Raw genomic sequence first — 16,138 nt, forward strand, 5'->3', positions numbered from 1 at the left:
AAAAGAGAACCACCCTAGAAAATGATATTCGAAATTTGCACCATCTATGTCATATATATATCGATGTTATTTAAAATCGAGCTGCTATTGTCTACTGTTGTGAAAAAAAAAAAAACGGAAAAAAAAAATCGATTCTATCTTTGTGTCGAACGACAAATTTATCTAGCTCCGAGTTGCCGAATGAGGAAGCGTAAGATTCCCATTGAGTTGTGGTGTTTCCGATATAAAAGTACTATCAGAAGAGTCCAACAGAGAACTGGAGGCTAGCTCGAAACAATTATTCTCTCTGCTCTTGCAATTTATGACTTATGTGATGAGGTAGTGGTTCACAACCTAAAATATTAGCTTCAGTTTGAGACCAAAAATTAAGAAAAATGTACTTATAACTGAGAGACTTATTCTACGAAGTTAAGTATAGGGTGAGCCGCCACAGTGTACTACAATAACTTGCTCTTTCGGCTATATGTCGTCTCACATCTTCATTAGTTCCTGGAAACCAATTTCAAAATGCCGAATTACTTATAGAAACGGTTCAGATACACAAAAGAGAATTAGAATTGCATGTGAAAAATTAAATGCATAGAAAAACACAATGTATGTTTATTGCCCCTCACAAAGTCAACGGTTGAAAAAAGATTACAAACGAGAAAAGGTTATAGGGCAATTACATTTAGTTTTTGGACACTTCGCTTAAGGGTTAATTAGATGCAGTAGCATGTACAAAACTCAAAAGTCTACTCTAACATTATTCCCACTTTAACTCGCACTAGTTATTTATTCAATATACCAAGTATAGCGTACATATTATACTGGGCCCACTTATAAATCCAAACCAACAAATACAATTACCCAATACCTTCTTATCTCTCATGAATTTCGTCCTGCTTATCATCACTAGTGGAATCTGCAACATTTGAAACAAAAATAAATATCCACGGAAGGTGCCAAAAATCACATACATAACCAACTCATGAACTATACTGGATATGACAAATGTGATCACAGCGGCATTAGCTTTGCTGACTTTCAATGCACTGATGCTCGAATGATAAACATGGCGAAGAAGAAAATTGTGAACTGGTTTGTTCCATAATCTTGCAAATTCTGAAAAATCAGTACATGACCACCAAGGACCATAAAAATCACGATCAGCAAACAAAGTCAACTCCGCAAGGGCATTCAATATAGAATCCCATATGAGGAAGAACGTAAACAAATACTCCGACAAAAATGGTGGGATCATATCGATTAATACGAAAAAGTATTGGCTAGCTCGTTCGTGCACGGGGAGTTTTCGTATAATGGCTGCCCTCTTGACTATAGGTAACATATTGGTCTCCGCCACAAATATCATGAGAAATATAAGGCCAAATATACCACACACTTTTTCAAACACATAGAGCCACCTTACTTTGTCAGTTCTTGGATACCGTATAGTGTAGACCAATGTGGGGAACATGCTGTACTCAAAAAAGTTCCAAAAGTTGATATTTTGTGGGAATTTGATCAAGTCTCGTTCCTGCAATTCGGCAAACGAAATACCAAGAACCGCTTCTTCACACTTCCTCTCATCTAGTTCGGGTTTATTTGACGTAGCCCTTGATTGATACTCCAATTCATACGTTGTGAACTCAATACTGCTTTTTAAAATGGAGATTGTCTTTTCCAATTCGTGACCCTCGGGGAGTTCAACTTCATTGTTCTCCAATTGATGAAGGTACCGTTCCAGAAACATACCCTCATTGAAAACAGACCACATATATCCATTGTAATATCCGTATGAATGCATCTTCATAACAAACACAAGACTGTGCAACACTAAAAACACTCTGGCAATCCATGGGTATGCCATGTAGTGCACAAACCAAAAGTACACTGCAAAAAATTCAATTTCGTAAATACCTTGAAAAATCCAGCCGAAACGTCTCCAGCTGAGCCAACCTTGTTTGCATAAAATTTGAACCAATAGCGGAAAGTATGATGTTGTGTACATTGCCAAATCAGTTAAAGCAACTTTAAATAGATCACGCTGCAAAACTTGGACAACTTCCCACTCCCAAAATGAGGCATAACTTTCAAAGTACATATGTACTAATTCTTTAAACATGATAAATGCGGTGGATAACCAAAATAAAATGTAAAAGCCATAAAATTCTGACTTGACAAATTCATGTGAATCGAAAATGGTACTTTTACCTGAGAACGACAAATCCCCAAACTTTAATCTATACTTTTCCTTGCGTTTCTTTTCAGAACTCTCTCCTGACCGTGATTTTCGTCTCACTAATCGCTGATGGTCTTGCTCCGAGACGTATCTAACCAACCCATCCAAGGTGATATCTGTCTCCGAAACATCCAGGCTAGTACTACCAATTCGAGGCAATCTTGAAGATTTTTCCTTGCGAGATCTGAAGCTATCATATTTGGCAAGTGGACTGCTGGGTGCTTTCCTTCCAGTGGATTTCACAGCGTTTGATTCTTTGTTAAAATAACCATCATTCAGCGAGCCTGAAGTACCCGAAATTGCTGAGATTGGGGGAGTTATGTCAGACAAATCCGTAGGATCTTTCTCAAAAGCGGATCCTTCTGTTTCATCTGTATCGCTTGATGACGCATTATAATCATTGTTGATATCGAGCAAATCTCTGCGATTAATTCTGTCCGATATGAAATCTAGCTTATCTCCGGTATCTATTTTCTTGACCATGGTCACTGTAATTGATGCGGGGGTTATATATAGTAGCGTAAATCGCCTAAGGATGAAACTTCGTGCACTGCAAAATTCTAGTCAAGTTTGGAGCCACCAAGTTACTGTAATTTTTGCCACACTCTTTTTTCTTTTCCCTTTTTGAACAGTTGAGTAAGTAAGAACTAGTTGAACATGCAAAAAGAAAAAGTAGGTTTGATGACTATCGATGCAATTGGTACAGTTCCATGATATTTATAGAATCGTGGACAGGTCAGCTGTCTAAGTATTTTTTTTTTTGTTGGGTTATAGGCTTAAAATTGAATGTGAACAATAAGCAAAACGTTCTGTTGTCGTGTTTTACTTTTGTCCCTTCGAGCAACTTAGTAATATTTTTGTTAACTCCGATATGCATTGTTAGCTAAACATTATGGCGCTTAGTCATGCAATGGAAGAACAAGGAATACGGGTAATGAGGAGAAACAGACTAAATTGTAATCCTATTCGCCGATGTGCATATGAAGAATGCAAACGGTTTGAAAAGAGGCTCTCTTGGAAGATCCGGAATCTAATTATTTTCTTTGACTTATGTTCTAAAGCAACCGTTGTTTTAAAATCTATTTACAAGAAGATCCGAAAGTTTGCAATTCCTTTTCTTCACCTGTATACCCTTTCGAATGGCCTAGTATCATTGAAGCAACTTTTCCAAACAATCCCTACCACGGTTTCCGCCTCTTCCTTGCTGCGACAAGCCGGATTCGCCGAAACCGAAATTACCGCTCGTCTTTTAACGCAATCTTGAAATTTCTTACCGAAATTACCCAATCCGGTTTTTTTAATTTCAGCCCAAATCCTGCACTCTCCACTCAACATGGATGCTCGTATCTCCGTACAAGCGTGGTGTCTCAAATTTTTGTAGTTCAAATTGAATTTCATGTAGTCATACACATGAACTAGCTCGTGGGTTAAAACATCCTCCAATTGCCATTTTGATCTAATCCAATTGCTGCACAATACAATACCGGATTTGGGATCAAAACCACCCCCTTTGGTGAAATCACAAGTGGCACATTTGATAAATTTGTGATTTATAGGTTCATTGTCTTTGTTCAACTTTCGTATGTGATCCATCATGAATATGACAGATGGCGAATATTGCAATACCCACTTGAGGTTGTCATTACACGATTGACACTTTTCCTCAAGGTTTCGATTTTGATAATCGTAGATGTATTGGGCACGGTCCTGGTCTGTGAAGCCTAGACCTGTTTGGTACAGTAAAGTCCTTCTCCACCATTCAAAGCCAGAAAGTTGTGATGGAGGAGATAACGTTAGTTGTGATATGCTCTTCTCTGGTGGTTGTGAAGTGGGATGTGACATGATAGATGGGTGTGGAAGGTTGAGAATACTTGCAGGCTACAGCCAAATCAATGAGTAAGGAGTGGCGTTATATACTAGATTTAGCTTGAGAACTGCGCTTTATTCAAATTTGGTGTTGAATAATTTCTCGTCCTGCTTGTTCTATCTCGTAAAAATTTTTCACATTTTTCAAATCCATTTTCCAAACCCCATTTTATTAGCTTTATCTTTTTCCCCGGGAATTTTGCCATGTCAGAACAATTAACTCACCCATCAATCAAAGATGGCTGGTTTGCGGAAATTTCAGAGACCATGTGGCCAGGTCAAGCCATGTCATTGAAAGTTGACAAGGTCTTGCACGTTGAGAAATCAAAATACCAAGACGTTTTAGTTTTCAAATCTGAAACTTATGGAAACGTGTTGGTGTTGGACAATTGTATCCAAGTTACTGAACGCGATGAGTTCTCTTATCAAGAAATGATTGCTCATTTGGCTTTAAACTCTCACCCTAACCCAAAGAAGGCATTGGTCATTGGAGGTGGCGATGGTGGTGTTTTGAGAGAGATCTTGAAGCATGAGAGTATTGAAGAGGCTTGGTTGTGTGATATTGATGAAACCGTGATTGAAGTATCCAAAAAATTCTTGCCAGAAATGTCAAAATCATACCAAGATCCAAGAACCAAGGTTCATATTGGAGACGGTTTCAAATTCTTGGAGGAATACAAGAATCAATTTGACGTTATTATCACCGATTCATCTGATCCCGAGGGACCAGCTGAAACACTTTTCCAAAAGCCATACTTTCAATTGTTGAAAGATGCATTGACCGAAAAGGGTGTCATCACCACCCAAGCTGAAAACATGTGGATTCATATGGATATCATTTCCAAGTTGAAGAAAGAATGTGGTGAAATATTCCCTGTTGCAGAATATGCCTACACCATGATCCCAACTTACCCATCAGGCTCAATTGGTTTCATGGTTTGTTCAAAGGATCCAAATGCAAACGTTAAAAAGCCGGTTAGATTCGATTGGAGTGATGAGTTTGTGGCAAAGAATTTGAAATACTACAACAAACAAATCCATGAAGCATCCTTCATTTTGCCAAACTGGGCTGATCAAAAATTGAACAAAAGTAGCTAATATTTTTTACTTGTATAGTTTAAGTGAATGCCCTGGGATATGAATTTTATATTCAAGCCTTCGGAAACTCCGAGGGAAATCCGTTTTGTTTGCCAAAGATAGCATTGCGACACAAGAAGAAAGCCGCTTCAAATTTAAATATGAGCCATCGCAAAAAAAAGGGTCCGCCAGAGATCTGATGGTAAAACTAGTTTCTCTTCAGCATGACTTTGGCAGAACACGAGTGCAACCCATGCATGCATAATTTCCTCAAGGAGTTGCCCAAATGTGAACATCACCTTCACCTTGAAGGCACATTAGAGCCAGATTTACTATTCAAAATGGCAAAGAGAAACAATATCGAGTTACCCTCCACATTTCCATCTACAATAGAGCAGTGCAAAGAAAAGTACAATGACTTTTCCGACTTACAAGATTTCTTGAATCATTATTACGTAGGAATGAGTGTGTTAATGACAGAAACCGATTTTTATGATTTGGCAATGGCCTACTTCGCTAAAGCCAAAACTGACGGATGTTTGCACTCGGAGGTATTTTTCGATCCACAGGGTCACATTGAGAGGGGCATTTCTTTGGATGTTGTTGTTTCAGGATTCAATCGCGCTTGTCAAGATGCAACATCAACTTTCGGAACTACCAACAAATTGATCATGTGCTTGTTAAGGCATTTGCCCTGCGAAGACGGGATCAAGGTGATTGAGTTAGCTGGAAAGTATTACCAAGATGGCACCATACACGGTTTAGGTTTAGATTCCAGTGAAAAACCTTTTCCACCAGATCTTTTTGAAGAATGCTATTCATTCTTGAAGGGAAACTTTCCTCATGTGCAGTTGACCGCCCATGCAGGTGAAGAAGGTGACCACACGTTTGTTGAAAGATCATTGGATAAACTCAAGGTAACAAGAATTGACCATGGGGTAAACTCCCAACATTCCGAATCATTGTTGCAGCGGTTGAACGAGAAGCAAATCATGCTTTCCTTATGCCCCCTATCTAATGTTAAGTTGCAAGTTGTTCAAGATGTGGGACATTTACCTATCGACTTGTTTTTAAAGAAAGGGGTCCCATTTTCTATCAACTCTGATGATCCCGCCTATTTCGGTGGTTATATATTGGATAATTACGTTGCAGTGCACACTAGATTTGGATTTAGTATGGAACAATGGAAACAAATCAGTTTAAATGGGATCAATGGCTCATGGTGTGACAATGACCGGAAACAAGAATTGAGACAATTGGTGGAAGAAGTTTGTAGAAAGTATTCCAAGGTATAATAGATTGGGTAGCGTAATTCTAATTTTTTTGTTAAACTGATAAACCCTCCTTCTCTTGATCAGTTTGCAGGATTGCCATGTCACAATCATCGAGAAAGAAGCTCTTGCTCATGGGCCGATCGGGCTCAGGAAAGTCGTCGATGCGCTCCATCATTTTTTCCAATTACTCGGCTTTTGATACTCGAAGATTGGGAGCAACAGTGGATGTTGAGTTGTCACATCTCCGGTTTCTAGGAAACATGTCGTTAACATTGTGGGATTGTGGTGGACAAGATGTATTTATGGAAAACTATTTCACCAATCAAAAGGATCATATTTTTAAAATGGTTCAAGTTTTGATTCACGTTTTTGATGTCGAAAGCAAACTGATAAACAAGGATATTGAGATATTTGTTAAGAGTTTAACCAACTTGCAAAAATATAGTCCAGATGCAAAAGTGTTTGTACTATTGCACAAGATGGATCTTGTACAAATTGATAAGAGACAGGAGCTATTCACGATCATGATGGATAAGTTACAAAAGATTAGTAATCCTTACCATTTCAAGCTTATTGGTTTTCCCACAAGTATCTGGGATGAAAGTTTATACAAGGCATGGTCCCAAATCGTTTGTTCACTAATACCAAACATCAACCTATTCAACAGTAATTTAATCAAGTTTAACTCAATTTTGGATGCTGAAGAGATTATCTTGTTTGAGAAGACAACGTTTCTAGTTATATCATCCACTGCTTCAATCAAGCAACAGCAGGAGCAACAGCAACACAAATTAACGAATGGGAAACTTGGATCTCAAAAAGAGGAGATAGAAGAGTTGGACCCAAAACGATTTGAAAAGATTTCCAACATCATTAAAACGTACAAACAATCAATATCGAAATTAAGAACAAATTTTAATAACTTAATTATTAGAGGAAGCAATGGCACAACCTTTTATCTCGACATTTTAACAGAAAATATGTTTATCATGGTTGTGTTGAAGAAAAAGATTGAGGTGTTGAATGGGTCACCAGTAGAGCAAAATGAGGAGTCATTGGTACTCGATAATATCAAGGCAGCCCGGAAATGGTTTGAAAAGATTGAAAATTCAAAGTAGGGAAAATAGAGGGGAGGGGGCAGGTATAGAACTGTAGTTTATGTAGCGTGTATATCGTATACGAAACGAGGAAGTTGGAAATTGAATCTATGAAAAAAAAAAAAAAAAGTAGATGAAAAAAGGTGCTGCTCGTCGCGCTATACGAGGGGGTAAAGTGAATTTTTTACTCTTGCCTGTTTTTCATTCAATTTGCGTCTTCTTTTCTCCGACAACAATGGGCAAGTTCTTACAATTACTCCTCCACCCGGATGAGTTAAAGTCTGTGATTCAATTGACGGGGTTCAGACAACCGTTACACCCAGCGCCAGCCTCGCAATCGCCAGCTTTGAAACGATGCTACGAGTTGTTGAACCTTACTTCGAGATCATTTGCGGCAGTAATTGAAGAGTTACACCCCGAACTAAGAGATGCAATTATGATCTTCTATCTTGTGTTGAGAGCTTTGGACACAATTGAAGATGATATGAGCATTGATCCAGAGATCAAGGTGCCATTGTTGAGAGGATTTTATGAAAAGTTGGACCTGAAAGATTGGACTTTTGATGGAAATGGTCCAAAGGAAAAGGACAGGGTTGTGCTCGTTGAGTTTGATCAAATATTGGACATTTACCATGGATTGAAACCACAGTACCAGAATATTATCAAAGACATTACCCGTAAGATGGGTAATGGTATGGCTGATTACATTTTGGATGAAAACTTTAACCTCAATGGTGTAGAAACTATTGAGGATTACAACTTGTATTGTCATTACGTTGCCGGTTTAGTTGGTGAAGGTTTGACAAAGTTGATGGTATTGGCAAAGTTTTCCGACGAATCATTGGTTGAGGATAATTTTGAGAAATCGAACTCGATGGGTCTTTTTCTACAAAAGACAAACATTATAAGAGATTACCACGAGGATCTATTAGACGGTAGATCATTTTGGCCAAAGGAGGTGTGGTCGAAGTATACTCCTGACTTGCCACAATTTCACAAAAACAAATCAATGGAGTTTGAAGGGTTGTCCTGTATCAATGATCTTGTGTTGAACGCATTGGGACACGTAAAGCATGTTTTGGAATTCTTATCGTTGGTAAAAGATCCTTCAACATTTTCATTCTGTGCAATTCCACAAGTTATGGCAATTGCAACTTTAGCCGAAGTTTACAATAACCCTAAGGTGTTGCATGGAGTTGTCAAAATCAGAAAAGGTACAACCTGCAAGTTGATTTTAGAGAGTAGGACTTATCCAGGAGTGGTTAAAATTTTCAGACACTACATACAAGTCATCAATCATAAATCATCAGTGAGAGACCCAAACTATTTAAAGATCGGTATCAAGTGCGGAGAGATTGAGCAGTTTTGTGAGACCATGTTTCCTTCTGAAAACGCTATCCCTAAGGGAGCTCGTATATCAGAAGGACCTATCAACAAGATTTTGAAAAGTAGAAAATCTATTGACGATAGCATGCAGGTCAGGATCGACCAGGAAACATTTAACACAAATGCTGTTTTAGGGTTTATTGGTGTATTGTTAGCCAGTTTATTCATTTACATATATAGATAAGATCTGACGGGAGGGGTCACAAAATCTGTGTCAAGAATTGAAGTGTAAATTTATGTAGGCTGATGCAGGGTAGCGCGAATTTATTTTGGACCGCAGTAAAGAATCATATTTTTGATTTTTCGCTGATAAGTATCTGTTCAAAAGTGGAGTAGTATTCTAATCAACAGTTCATTTCAACTATGTGTGAAGGATCTAGTAGCTCGGAGATGAAGGTAGTGTTCCCCATGAAGCTAATTAGCTGGTCTTTGGAAGATCAAAATGGTGAAGCTTTGACAACACCTATTTTATTACAAGACCGAAATGGGCCTTGCCCTTTGATAGCGTTAGTCAATACACTTGTATTGCAGTTTGACTTCAGAAATGCACATTTTGACGGAGGTATTCTAAGTCAATCAGAGAAACAATACGAACAAATTAAGAACTTAAAGTCGAAATTGTTTACTCATTATCACAACTCGTCTTCGATTGATTTGGCTGATATTTTGGGTCTTGTCGCTGATTTGTTTTTGGTGTACGCTGAGGATGTTCCTAATCTTCTGCACGAAATGGTTGATAACATATTGCAACAACTACCAAAATTACACACGGGTCTCGACGTCGACCCGAACTTAACCAATGGAGACTTCTCCCAGGATTTGGCAACAACCTTATTTACGATTTTCGATTTGCGATTCAAACATGGTTGGGTTATCGAAGATTGTGGGCGAAAAGGTTACACTGATGATGAAGATGATTCAACTAATGAGCCGCTTTTGATTTTGCACGACCTACAAACATTTGACAAAGTGCAAGACTATCTTCTTTTGCTGGATACTAATTCATCAGTGGCAGAGAATCAACGCTTAATAAGAATGTGGTTGGACGAGACATGTTCTCAATTGACAATGAAAGGGCTCAAGCTATTAGACCTGGACTTGTCATCGCCACAATTTGCAATCTTTTTCCGAAACAATCATTTCAACACATTGTTTAAGAAATCGAGAAACGAGTTTTATTTGCTTATAACCGATTCCTCATTTCAATCCAAAAGTGGGAAACTTGTTTGGCAAAGCTTGAATTCTGTTTCTGGAGAAGGCGATTTATTCTTTACTGGTGATTTCATGCCGGTATTAGACATTGATCAAGATATTGGTCAACAAGGAGAGACGTTTGATTCTGATATGATGCTACTGAGACAGTTGCAGGAAGAGGAAGATGAAGCTTTGGCTCGCAAAATGCAAGAAAAGTACGAGAAGCGCAAGACGCGACAATCGCCCAAAGAAACAGTTGTCAAGAAGAATGAGGAAACAGCTTCAAAGCCAGTGAAAGAAAAGAAAAAGAAAAAGTTTTTTGGTTTCCTTAGTCGTTAAATACATATTACTATGACTCCGGATCCTCAAATTCGTCACCACCTTCGTACTCCATAGGGTCAAACTCAGATCTCACTCTATCCATATCCTTCAACTCATCCGTCGTGGGTTCTCTCAACCTAAATTGAATTGCATCGTATGTTCTTTCTTTGATGAATTTATTGATTTCGGAATTGGTCGACGCCCTATGTTTTCTTAGTTCTATTTTCCCATTGATTGGCGAGTAATGGGCAACTTTCCTCCTTTTTGTTGCTTGCTCATCCGGGACAAACTTGACTGCAAGTTCTTGGCGTGAGTTGGTGTATCCTTGATAATGCATATCGTAGTTTTTGACAAACTTGTAATTGTACTCAGAAATGCTTCCATCTAACCCTTCTGTTGCGTTGGATGGATTCTCCGGAGACGTTGAGTGTAAGCTCTCGTGAAGCTTCGTAACTTGTTCCTCGTTATCCACTTCAAACATCGAAATCCACTCGCCGTCTTGTGAGTTAATCGGTTTAAAAATGGTAGACTCAAGCTTTTGTCTTTGGAACGTGTCATTGAACTTCGCCCCCTGACGTCTTTTCAACGCATCCAATTCCCTCTTGATGGATGCACTTCCCAAGAATCTCAAATTCATAAACATATTGTCCATCATGGAGGTGTCAGGCAACAACGGCCATGCATCAACTGCCTTGACATTTCTTTTCCTTGGATGTTTCAAACTCGACAAATTATTTAATGAGTTATTGGCGGCAGTGAAACTGTCCTCCACTGCCTTTAACTGATGTTCCGCATCCAAGCTATGCTCTTCACTATTTTTCAACTTCTCATGAACTTTGTTCTCTTCAGTGTGCGTGCTAGTCGACTTTGGCAATGACTGATCCGAAATGTACTCAGTTCTTCTTAAAAATGATACAGACTGGTCTGATCTCTTGATATTGCCAATACCGGCATCTCTTAATAATGCCCTGTCTTTCGGATGCAAAGCAGTGTATTTATTCTTTGCTTGTCCGATGCTACTGGCATCGCCATGGTCCAAGAACCCCACGTTATCAATCAAGTTCAACTCTAGTCCTAATTGGTCATCTATCCTCTCAAGAAGATTGCGAAAGTTTTCCTTACGAAACAACGATGATAATAATTGATCTCCTTCAGTTTGGGAAGAGATAGGTGTTGTCGTATTGTAGTTGATAAGTTTTGGGTTTGATGGTGGAGGGGGTAGACTGTTGGTGTACCTGATTTTGGCAATGTAATCTTGTCTCACGGGCTTACTGGATCGCAGTGACATGCTTGGTGGGGGTGCAATGGTAATCGTGGTGGTGTGTGGATTGTGCTGAAGTTTAATTTTTCATTCCTTCGATTTTGCGAAAATGGGTGCGATATAAAATGTATACGCTTGGTTATTTAACTCTAAAAAAGTCTATACATACATGGGCTTACTTACTCATCCTTATACAATGTTGGATCAATCCCGCCCCAAGTGAGTACAACTTTAGATTCTGGCTTGTCCAAAACCTTCAAAATTTCGGAGTTCAAACCAAGCATTCCATCACCACCATCACTTCCTTTTGAATCTGGTAATAAATCCAAGTTATCCTTGGCTCTCTTTGGGCTCTCAGTTTTTACCAAAACAATGAATCCTTGCAAATACGACCATTTTAACAAAATTTCCGCAGGCGATAAGTTATACCTTTGGCTGAGCTCCAATAATTCAGGATCATCGAGTCTCCTTCCCCGAGTAAGTGGCGAGTACGCTTCAGCTAGAATCTCATGTTTGTCTAGGTATTCTCTGAGCCCGACTCTAGGCAACCAAGGATGCAACTCAAGTTGGTTGATTACCGGTTTGACTTTGAAGCCTTCCCAATGGAACAACTCCTCCAAATGTGCAATACCGTAGTTAGAAACTCCAATCGATTTTACGCTCAATACTCCGTTATTAGGTTCGAGTACATACTCCTGTAATGCTTTGTAAGTACCCAAGCGTTCTTTGGTAGATGTTTTTGGTGAGTGAATCAAAATCAAATCAACATAATCAATAAACTCTTTGGTGTCGTCACTGATTTGTTGCACCGCCTTTTGCGTATTCTCGTAGCCTTGATTTTCGTTTGCAATTTTGGTGGTGAACCAAATATCTTTCCTTTGGACATTGGGGTGATCTTGAAGGAACCTCGCAACACCTTGTGCCACTTCACGTTGATTCTTGTAGGCAATTGCGGTGTCGATGTGCCTATAGCCGGCGTCTAAAGCATCATAGACAAGTGTGGCTGCTTTTTCAACAGAAATTAAATACGTTCCAAACCCAGCAATAGGAATGTGCTGACCGTTATTCAACTCGGAAGTTGAGAACTTATGAAGACTGCGCTGATGGGTCATTATCTATAGTCCGCTGTAAATGGCGAACAAGAGACAATATGAAACGTCGAACGACTTTGAAATTGTAGTTGTACCTCACAAACAACAAAATTAATTAGATTACGTAATCAGCACAACTTGCAACCCCATAGAGACTTCTACAGCAATGAATATGCAAAATCAAACCACCGCAAAGTTCTACAACAAAGAATAGGTCTAAATATTCCAAAAGTCGGTCAAGTTGCCGCCAGCTCCGTTGTAAGCCAAAATATTCGGAGTTGTGGCGTCCAACCCTGTCAAAACACCTTTAATACCATACTTGATCAACTTCGTCTTCAATGCGGCAGGCTCGATCAATCCAGTAAAGTATTCCGAGCTTTGTTCCGGTTGCAATGATAAAAAGTAACTCAACAATCCAGCAATATGAGGACTAGCCATGGAAGTGCCTGACATCTCGGCCGAATCGGAGTAGATGAAAGTACTTTCGATAGCCTCTCCTGGTGCAAACACATCAACACATTGTCCCCAGTTTGAAAACGAGGCTTTTGCGTCTCCGATATTAGATGCACCAACGGTGATAGGACCAACCGCTCTGGCAGGTGAGTATTGACAAGCATCAGCATCGTCATTACCAGCAGCTACAGCAACATGCAATCCCGCCTTAACAGCAGCGTTCACTGCCAAATCCAAAGCTTCTGAAACTCCTCCTCCAATAGACATGTTTACTACTGAACCTTTGAAACCAGCTTTTCTACTCTTGACATCCTCTTGATGTCTGTTGACGACATACTCAACTCCTTTGATGATATCTGATGTTGTACCTGAACCTAATAAATTCATAACGCCAACTGCAACCAAGTCAACCTGTTTAGCAATTCCGTATGTCTTTGCTCCAATTATTCCCGCACAGTGTGTTCCATGCCCGTGACCGTCAATCTTGATCTTTGGGAACGCAATAGCATCACCCCATTGAGCGCGACCTTCAAATTCTTCATGTTCCACTTTGATACCTGTATCAATAACGTAGGCAGTCACGCCCTTGCCACCGTCGTTGTCATAGAAATACTTTCTCTCTTCTTCATTCTCGCGATGACTAACTCGTGAAATACCCCATGGAGCATCTTTTTGGATGTCGAATTCATTAGTTTTGAAAATAGCATCCTGCTCAACCAACTTGACATGAGGGTCGTTTTTGATTTTTGAAATAACATCAGCGGTAAAGAACCCGGTGAAACCCCTAAAGAATCCCTCAACATTAAAGAATTCTAGCTTTTTCAACACTTGAACCTCTTTTGGCGCCGCGTCAACAATGGTCAACATATTGTTGTACTCCACCTGCAACCACTGTGTGTACTGTTCTACTTGGCTTTGGGACAAGTCTTCATTGAAGATAACTATATAATGGTGGGGAACTACCTTGTTGAGGTTGATCAAGTTTGCTTTATATTCCTCAAATGTGGGATCTGCTGGCGCAATTTGCTGGTGGTACTTGCCTGGCAAAAGCTTGTTCATAGTTTCCAAGACAGCGCCATAACCCGGGAACAAGAACCCGCAAGCGAGGGTGACAATAAAGGTAAACGATGCAACTATTGATGTCGGTTGCATGGTCAAATATAGGTATGTGTGTGGCAAAAGAACAAAGGTAGACAAAGGAAGACAAAAAGAAAGGGGGGAACGAGACTTTATCTATTGGGTTTTGGGGTTGTGGTTCAGTCGCACCTCGTGCGGCTTAGCTTCCCGAAACAAGGAGATACACAAGTAAAGCCATGGAGCACCTTTCCCAGGACAAGCGGTTTGGGGTTGTCTTTTGCCATTGGTTATTCATCAATGCAAGTCACTGCATTTATAGACATATTGCAATGCATTGTTTTATCAAGAATATGAAAGCAATTGAAAGTGGAAAAGGTACCGGTGGTTCCACTATTTTTTTAAGAATCGATGTATGTCTGTTAAGAAATTTGAGTTACCACAGCAATATAAATAGCAAAATACCAAAATTAAATTGTTCATCTTCAATTGTACTTCTTTTTCCTCTTCCTCTTCTTCATCCACAACCATGGTTAAAGTTGCTATTATCATTTACTCATTATATCATCATGTCTACGATTTAGCATTGGCTGAAAAAGCTGGTGTTGAATCTGCAGGTGGGGAAGCCGATATCTACCAAGTCGCTGAAACATTGCCTGATGTTGCGTTAGAGAAAATGCATGCACCACCTAAGCCAGATATCCCCGTTGCCACAGCTGACACTTTGTTAAAGTATGATGCCTTCTTATTTGGTATTCCTACAAGATTTGGAAACTTCCCCAATCAATGGAAGAACTTTTGGGATCGCACTGGAGGTATCTGGCTGAAGCAGGAGTTGAGATACAAGTACGCTGGTGTGTTTGTGTCTACTGGTACCCCGGGAGGTGGGCAAGAAGCAACAGTTATCAATTCGCTCAGTACTTTGACCCACCATGGTATTATTTATGTTCCTTTTGGGTACGGTTACGCTGATATGACCAATTTGGAGGAAGTTCATGGTGGATCACCTTGGGGTGCCGGTACTTTTGCGGGATCAGACGGATCACGTAAGGTGACAGAGTTAGAGAAAGGGTTTGCCAAACAACAAGGCCATGACTTTTACAAAGTTATTTCTAAAGCCTTATAAAAGTGTGTATTCGGCGTATAAATAGAGGAGTCTGGATTCGTATTGAATAGAATTAAATGTAGAGCTCTATCGCTTCCAAAGAAAGGGTTCTGTAAAATGAGGCTGTTTTGTACTTTCTAAGAAGTGTGAATTTATGAGATTGCGAATTATTAATTATTTACTAAGCCATTTATGTTGCAATTATTAAATGTTGCAGTGTTGCATTTTTGTGTAACTCCAGCAAAACAGTAAAGCTCAATAAACTAAGAGGTCAAGAAGGCGGATGACAACCAGATAGTACAAGACAATCTCTAAATTAAAACTCAGCAAAAGAGCTCGTGCATCTTTAACAAGTCGTTCTGTTCAATATAGTATCTAATGTCGGCCATTCGAAAAGCATATCTACCTAACTCTAATTATACTCCGCTAATCTTGGGAACAAACCTTCAACATTCTTACGATTAATCCTCTCTTTAGCGGCACCATCAACGATCTTGTTGCTTTCCAAATTAGTTGTAGACCATTTCGATATTGCGCAAAATGCATAAGACCAATCGCTTCCAAATCTAATCCTTTCTGGATGGGCAAATTCGAAAAGAGGTGCCATTGCGTGAGGGCCAGTGAGCGCAATATCAAAATAGAAGTTTCTCAAGGTTGAAAGCACCTTGTCGTAACCAATTACCCCGCTTTCCACAAGAGCAATCCGGTCAGCAGC

At 39.5% G+C, this 16,138-nt stretch overlaps 11 protein-coding genes across 11 annotated transcripts; 6 read left to right on the plus strand and 5 right to left on the minus strand. All coding sequences in view use genetic code 12, as the record gives it.

Moving 5' to 3' along the window:
* Positions 1 to 778: 778 nt before the first annotated feature.
* Positions 779 to 2,707, minus strand: ARE2 (sterol acyltransferase; the record flags this gene model as incomplete). Its single annotated transcript, XM_036811609.1, has 1 exon — positions 779 to 2,707. The coding sequence occupies one exon, from the start codon at positions 2,705 to 2,707 to the stop codon at positions 779 to 781; it is 1,929 nt and encodes a 642-aa protein (XP_036668029.1).
* A 636-nt stretch (positions 2,708 to 3,343) lies between these two features.
* CPAR2_406720 (putative metalloprotease) lies at positions 3,344 to 4,066 on the minus strand (the record flags this gene model as incomplete). The annotated part of the gene is made up of 1 exon (XM_036811610.1): positions 3,344 to 4,066. One exon carries the CDS (start codon positions 4,064 to 4,066, stop codon positions 3,344 to 3,346), a length of 723 nt encoding a protein of 240 aa, XP_036668030.1.
* Positions 4,067 to 4,294: 228 nt separating this feature from the next.
* On the plus strand, positions 4,295 to 5,188 carry SPE3 (spermidine synthase; the record flags this gene model as incomplete). Its single annotated transcript, XM_036811611.1, has 1 exon — positions 4,295 to 5,188. One exon carries the CDS (start codon positions 4,295 to 4,297, stop codon positions 5,186 to 5,188), a length of 894 nt encoding a protein of 297 aa, XP_036668031.1.
* Positions 5,189 to 5,424: 236 nt separating this feature from the next.
* On the plus strand, positions 5,425 to 6,462 carry AAH1 (adenine deaminase; the record flags this gene model as incomplete). The annotated part of the gene is made up of 1 exon (XM_036811613.1): positions 5,425 to 6,462. One exon carries the CDS (start codon positions 5,425 to 5,427, stop codon positions 6,460 to 6,462), a length of 1,038 nt encoding a protein of 345 aa, XP_036668032.1.
* A 77-nt stretch (positions 6,463 to 6,539) lies between these two features.
* GTR1 (Rag GTPase) lies at positions 6,540 to 7,559 on the plus strand (the record flags this gene model as incomplete). Its single annotated transcript, XM_036811614.1, has 1 exon — positions 6,540 to 7,559. One exon carries the CDS (start codon positions 6,540 to 6,542, stop codon positions 7,557 to 7,559), a length of 1,020 nt encoding a protein of 339 aa, XP_036668033.1.
* Positions 7,560 to 7,773: 214 nt separating this feature from the next.
* On the plus strand, positions 7,774 to 9,108 carry ERG9 (bifunctional farnesyl-diphosphate farnesyltransferase/squalene synthase; the record flags this gene model as incomplete). The annotated part of the gene is made up of 1 exon (XM_036811615.1): positions 7,774 to 9,108. The coding sequence occupies one exon, from the start codon at positions 7,774 to 7,776 to the stop codon at positions 9,106 to 9,108; it is 1,335 nt and encodes a 444-aa protein (XP_036668034.1).
* Positions 9,109 to 9,287: 179 nt separating this feature from the next.
* On the plus strand, positions 9,288 to 10,457 carry CPAR2_406770 (uncharacterized protein; the record flags this gene model as incomplete). The annotated part of the gene is made up of 1 exon (XM_036811616.1): positions 9,288 to 10,457. One exon carries the CDS (start codon positions 9,288 to 9,290, stop codon positions 10,455 to 10,457), a length of 1,170 nt encoding a protein of 389 aa, XP_036668035.1.
* Positions 10,458 to 10,467: 10 nt separating this feature from the next.
* CPAR2_406780 (uncharacterized protein) lies at positions 10,468 to 11,727 on the minus strand (the record flags this gene model as incomplete). Its single annotated transcript, XM_036811617.1, has 1 exon — positions 10,468 to 11,727. One exon carries the CDS (start codon positions 11,725 to 11,727, stop codon positions 10,468 to 10,470), a length of 1,260 nt encoding a protein of 419 aa, XP_036668036.1.
* A 152-nt stretch (positions 11,728 to 11,879) lies between these two features.
* Positions 11,880 to 12,812, minus strand: CPAR2_406790 (uncharacterized protein; the record flags this gene model as incomplete). Its single annotated transcript, XM_036811618.1, has 1 exon — positions 11,880 to 12,812. The coding sequence occupies one exon, from the start codon at positions 12,810 to 12,812 to the stop codon at positions 11,880 to 11,882; it is 933 nt and encodes a 310-aa protein (XP_036668037.1).
* Positions 12,813 to 13,007: 195 nt separating this feature from the next.
* PRB1 (Prb1p) lies at positions 13,008 to 14,396 on the minus strand (the record flags this gene model as incomplete). Its single annotated transcript, XM_036811619.1, has 1 exon — positions 13,008 to 14,396. The coding sequence occupies one exon, from the start codon at positions 14,394 to 14,396 to the stop codon at positions 13,008 to 13,010; it is 1,389 nt and encodes a 462-aa protein (XP_036668038.1).
* A 451-nt stretch (positions 14,397 to 14,847) lies between these two features.
* CPAR2_406810 (uncharacterized protein) lies at positions 14,848 to 15,444 on the plus strand (the record flags this gene model as incomplete). The annotated part of the gene is made up of 1 exon (XM_036811620.1): positions 14,848 to 15,444. The coding sequence occupies one exon, from the start codon at positions 14,848 to 14,850 to the stop codon at positions 15,442 to 15,444; it is 597 nt and encodes a 198-aa protein (XP_036668039.1).
* Positions 15,445 to 16,138: the final 694 nt, after the last annotated feature.

This window comes from Candida parapsilosis, contig 006372, assembly GCF_000182765.1.
Source record: "Candida parapsilosis strain CDC317 annotated contig 006372".
NCBI classification, from domain to species: Eukaryota; Fungi; Ascomycota; class Pichiomycetes; order Serinales; family Debaryomycetaceae; genus Lodderomyces; species Lodderomyces parapsilosis.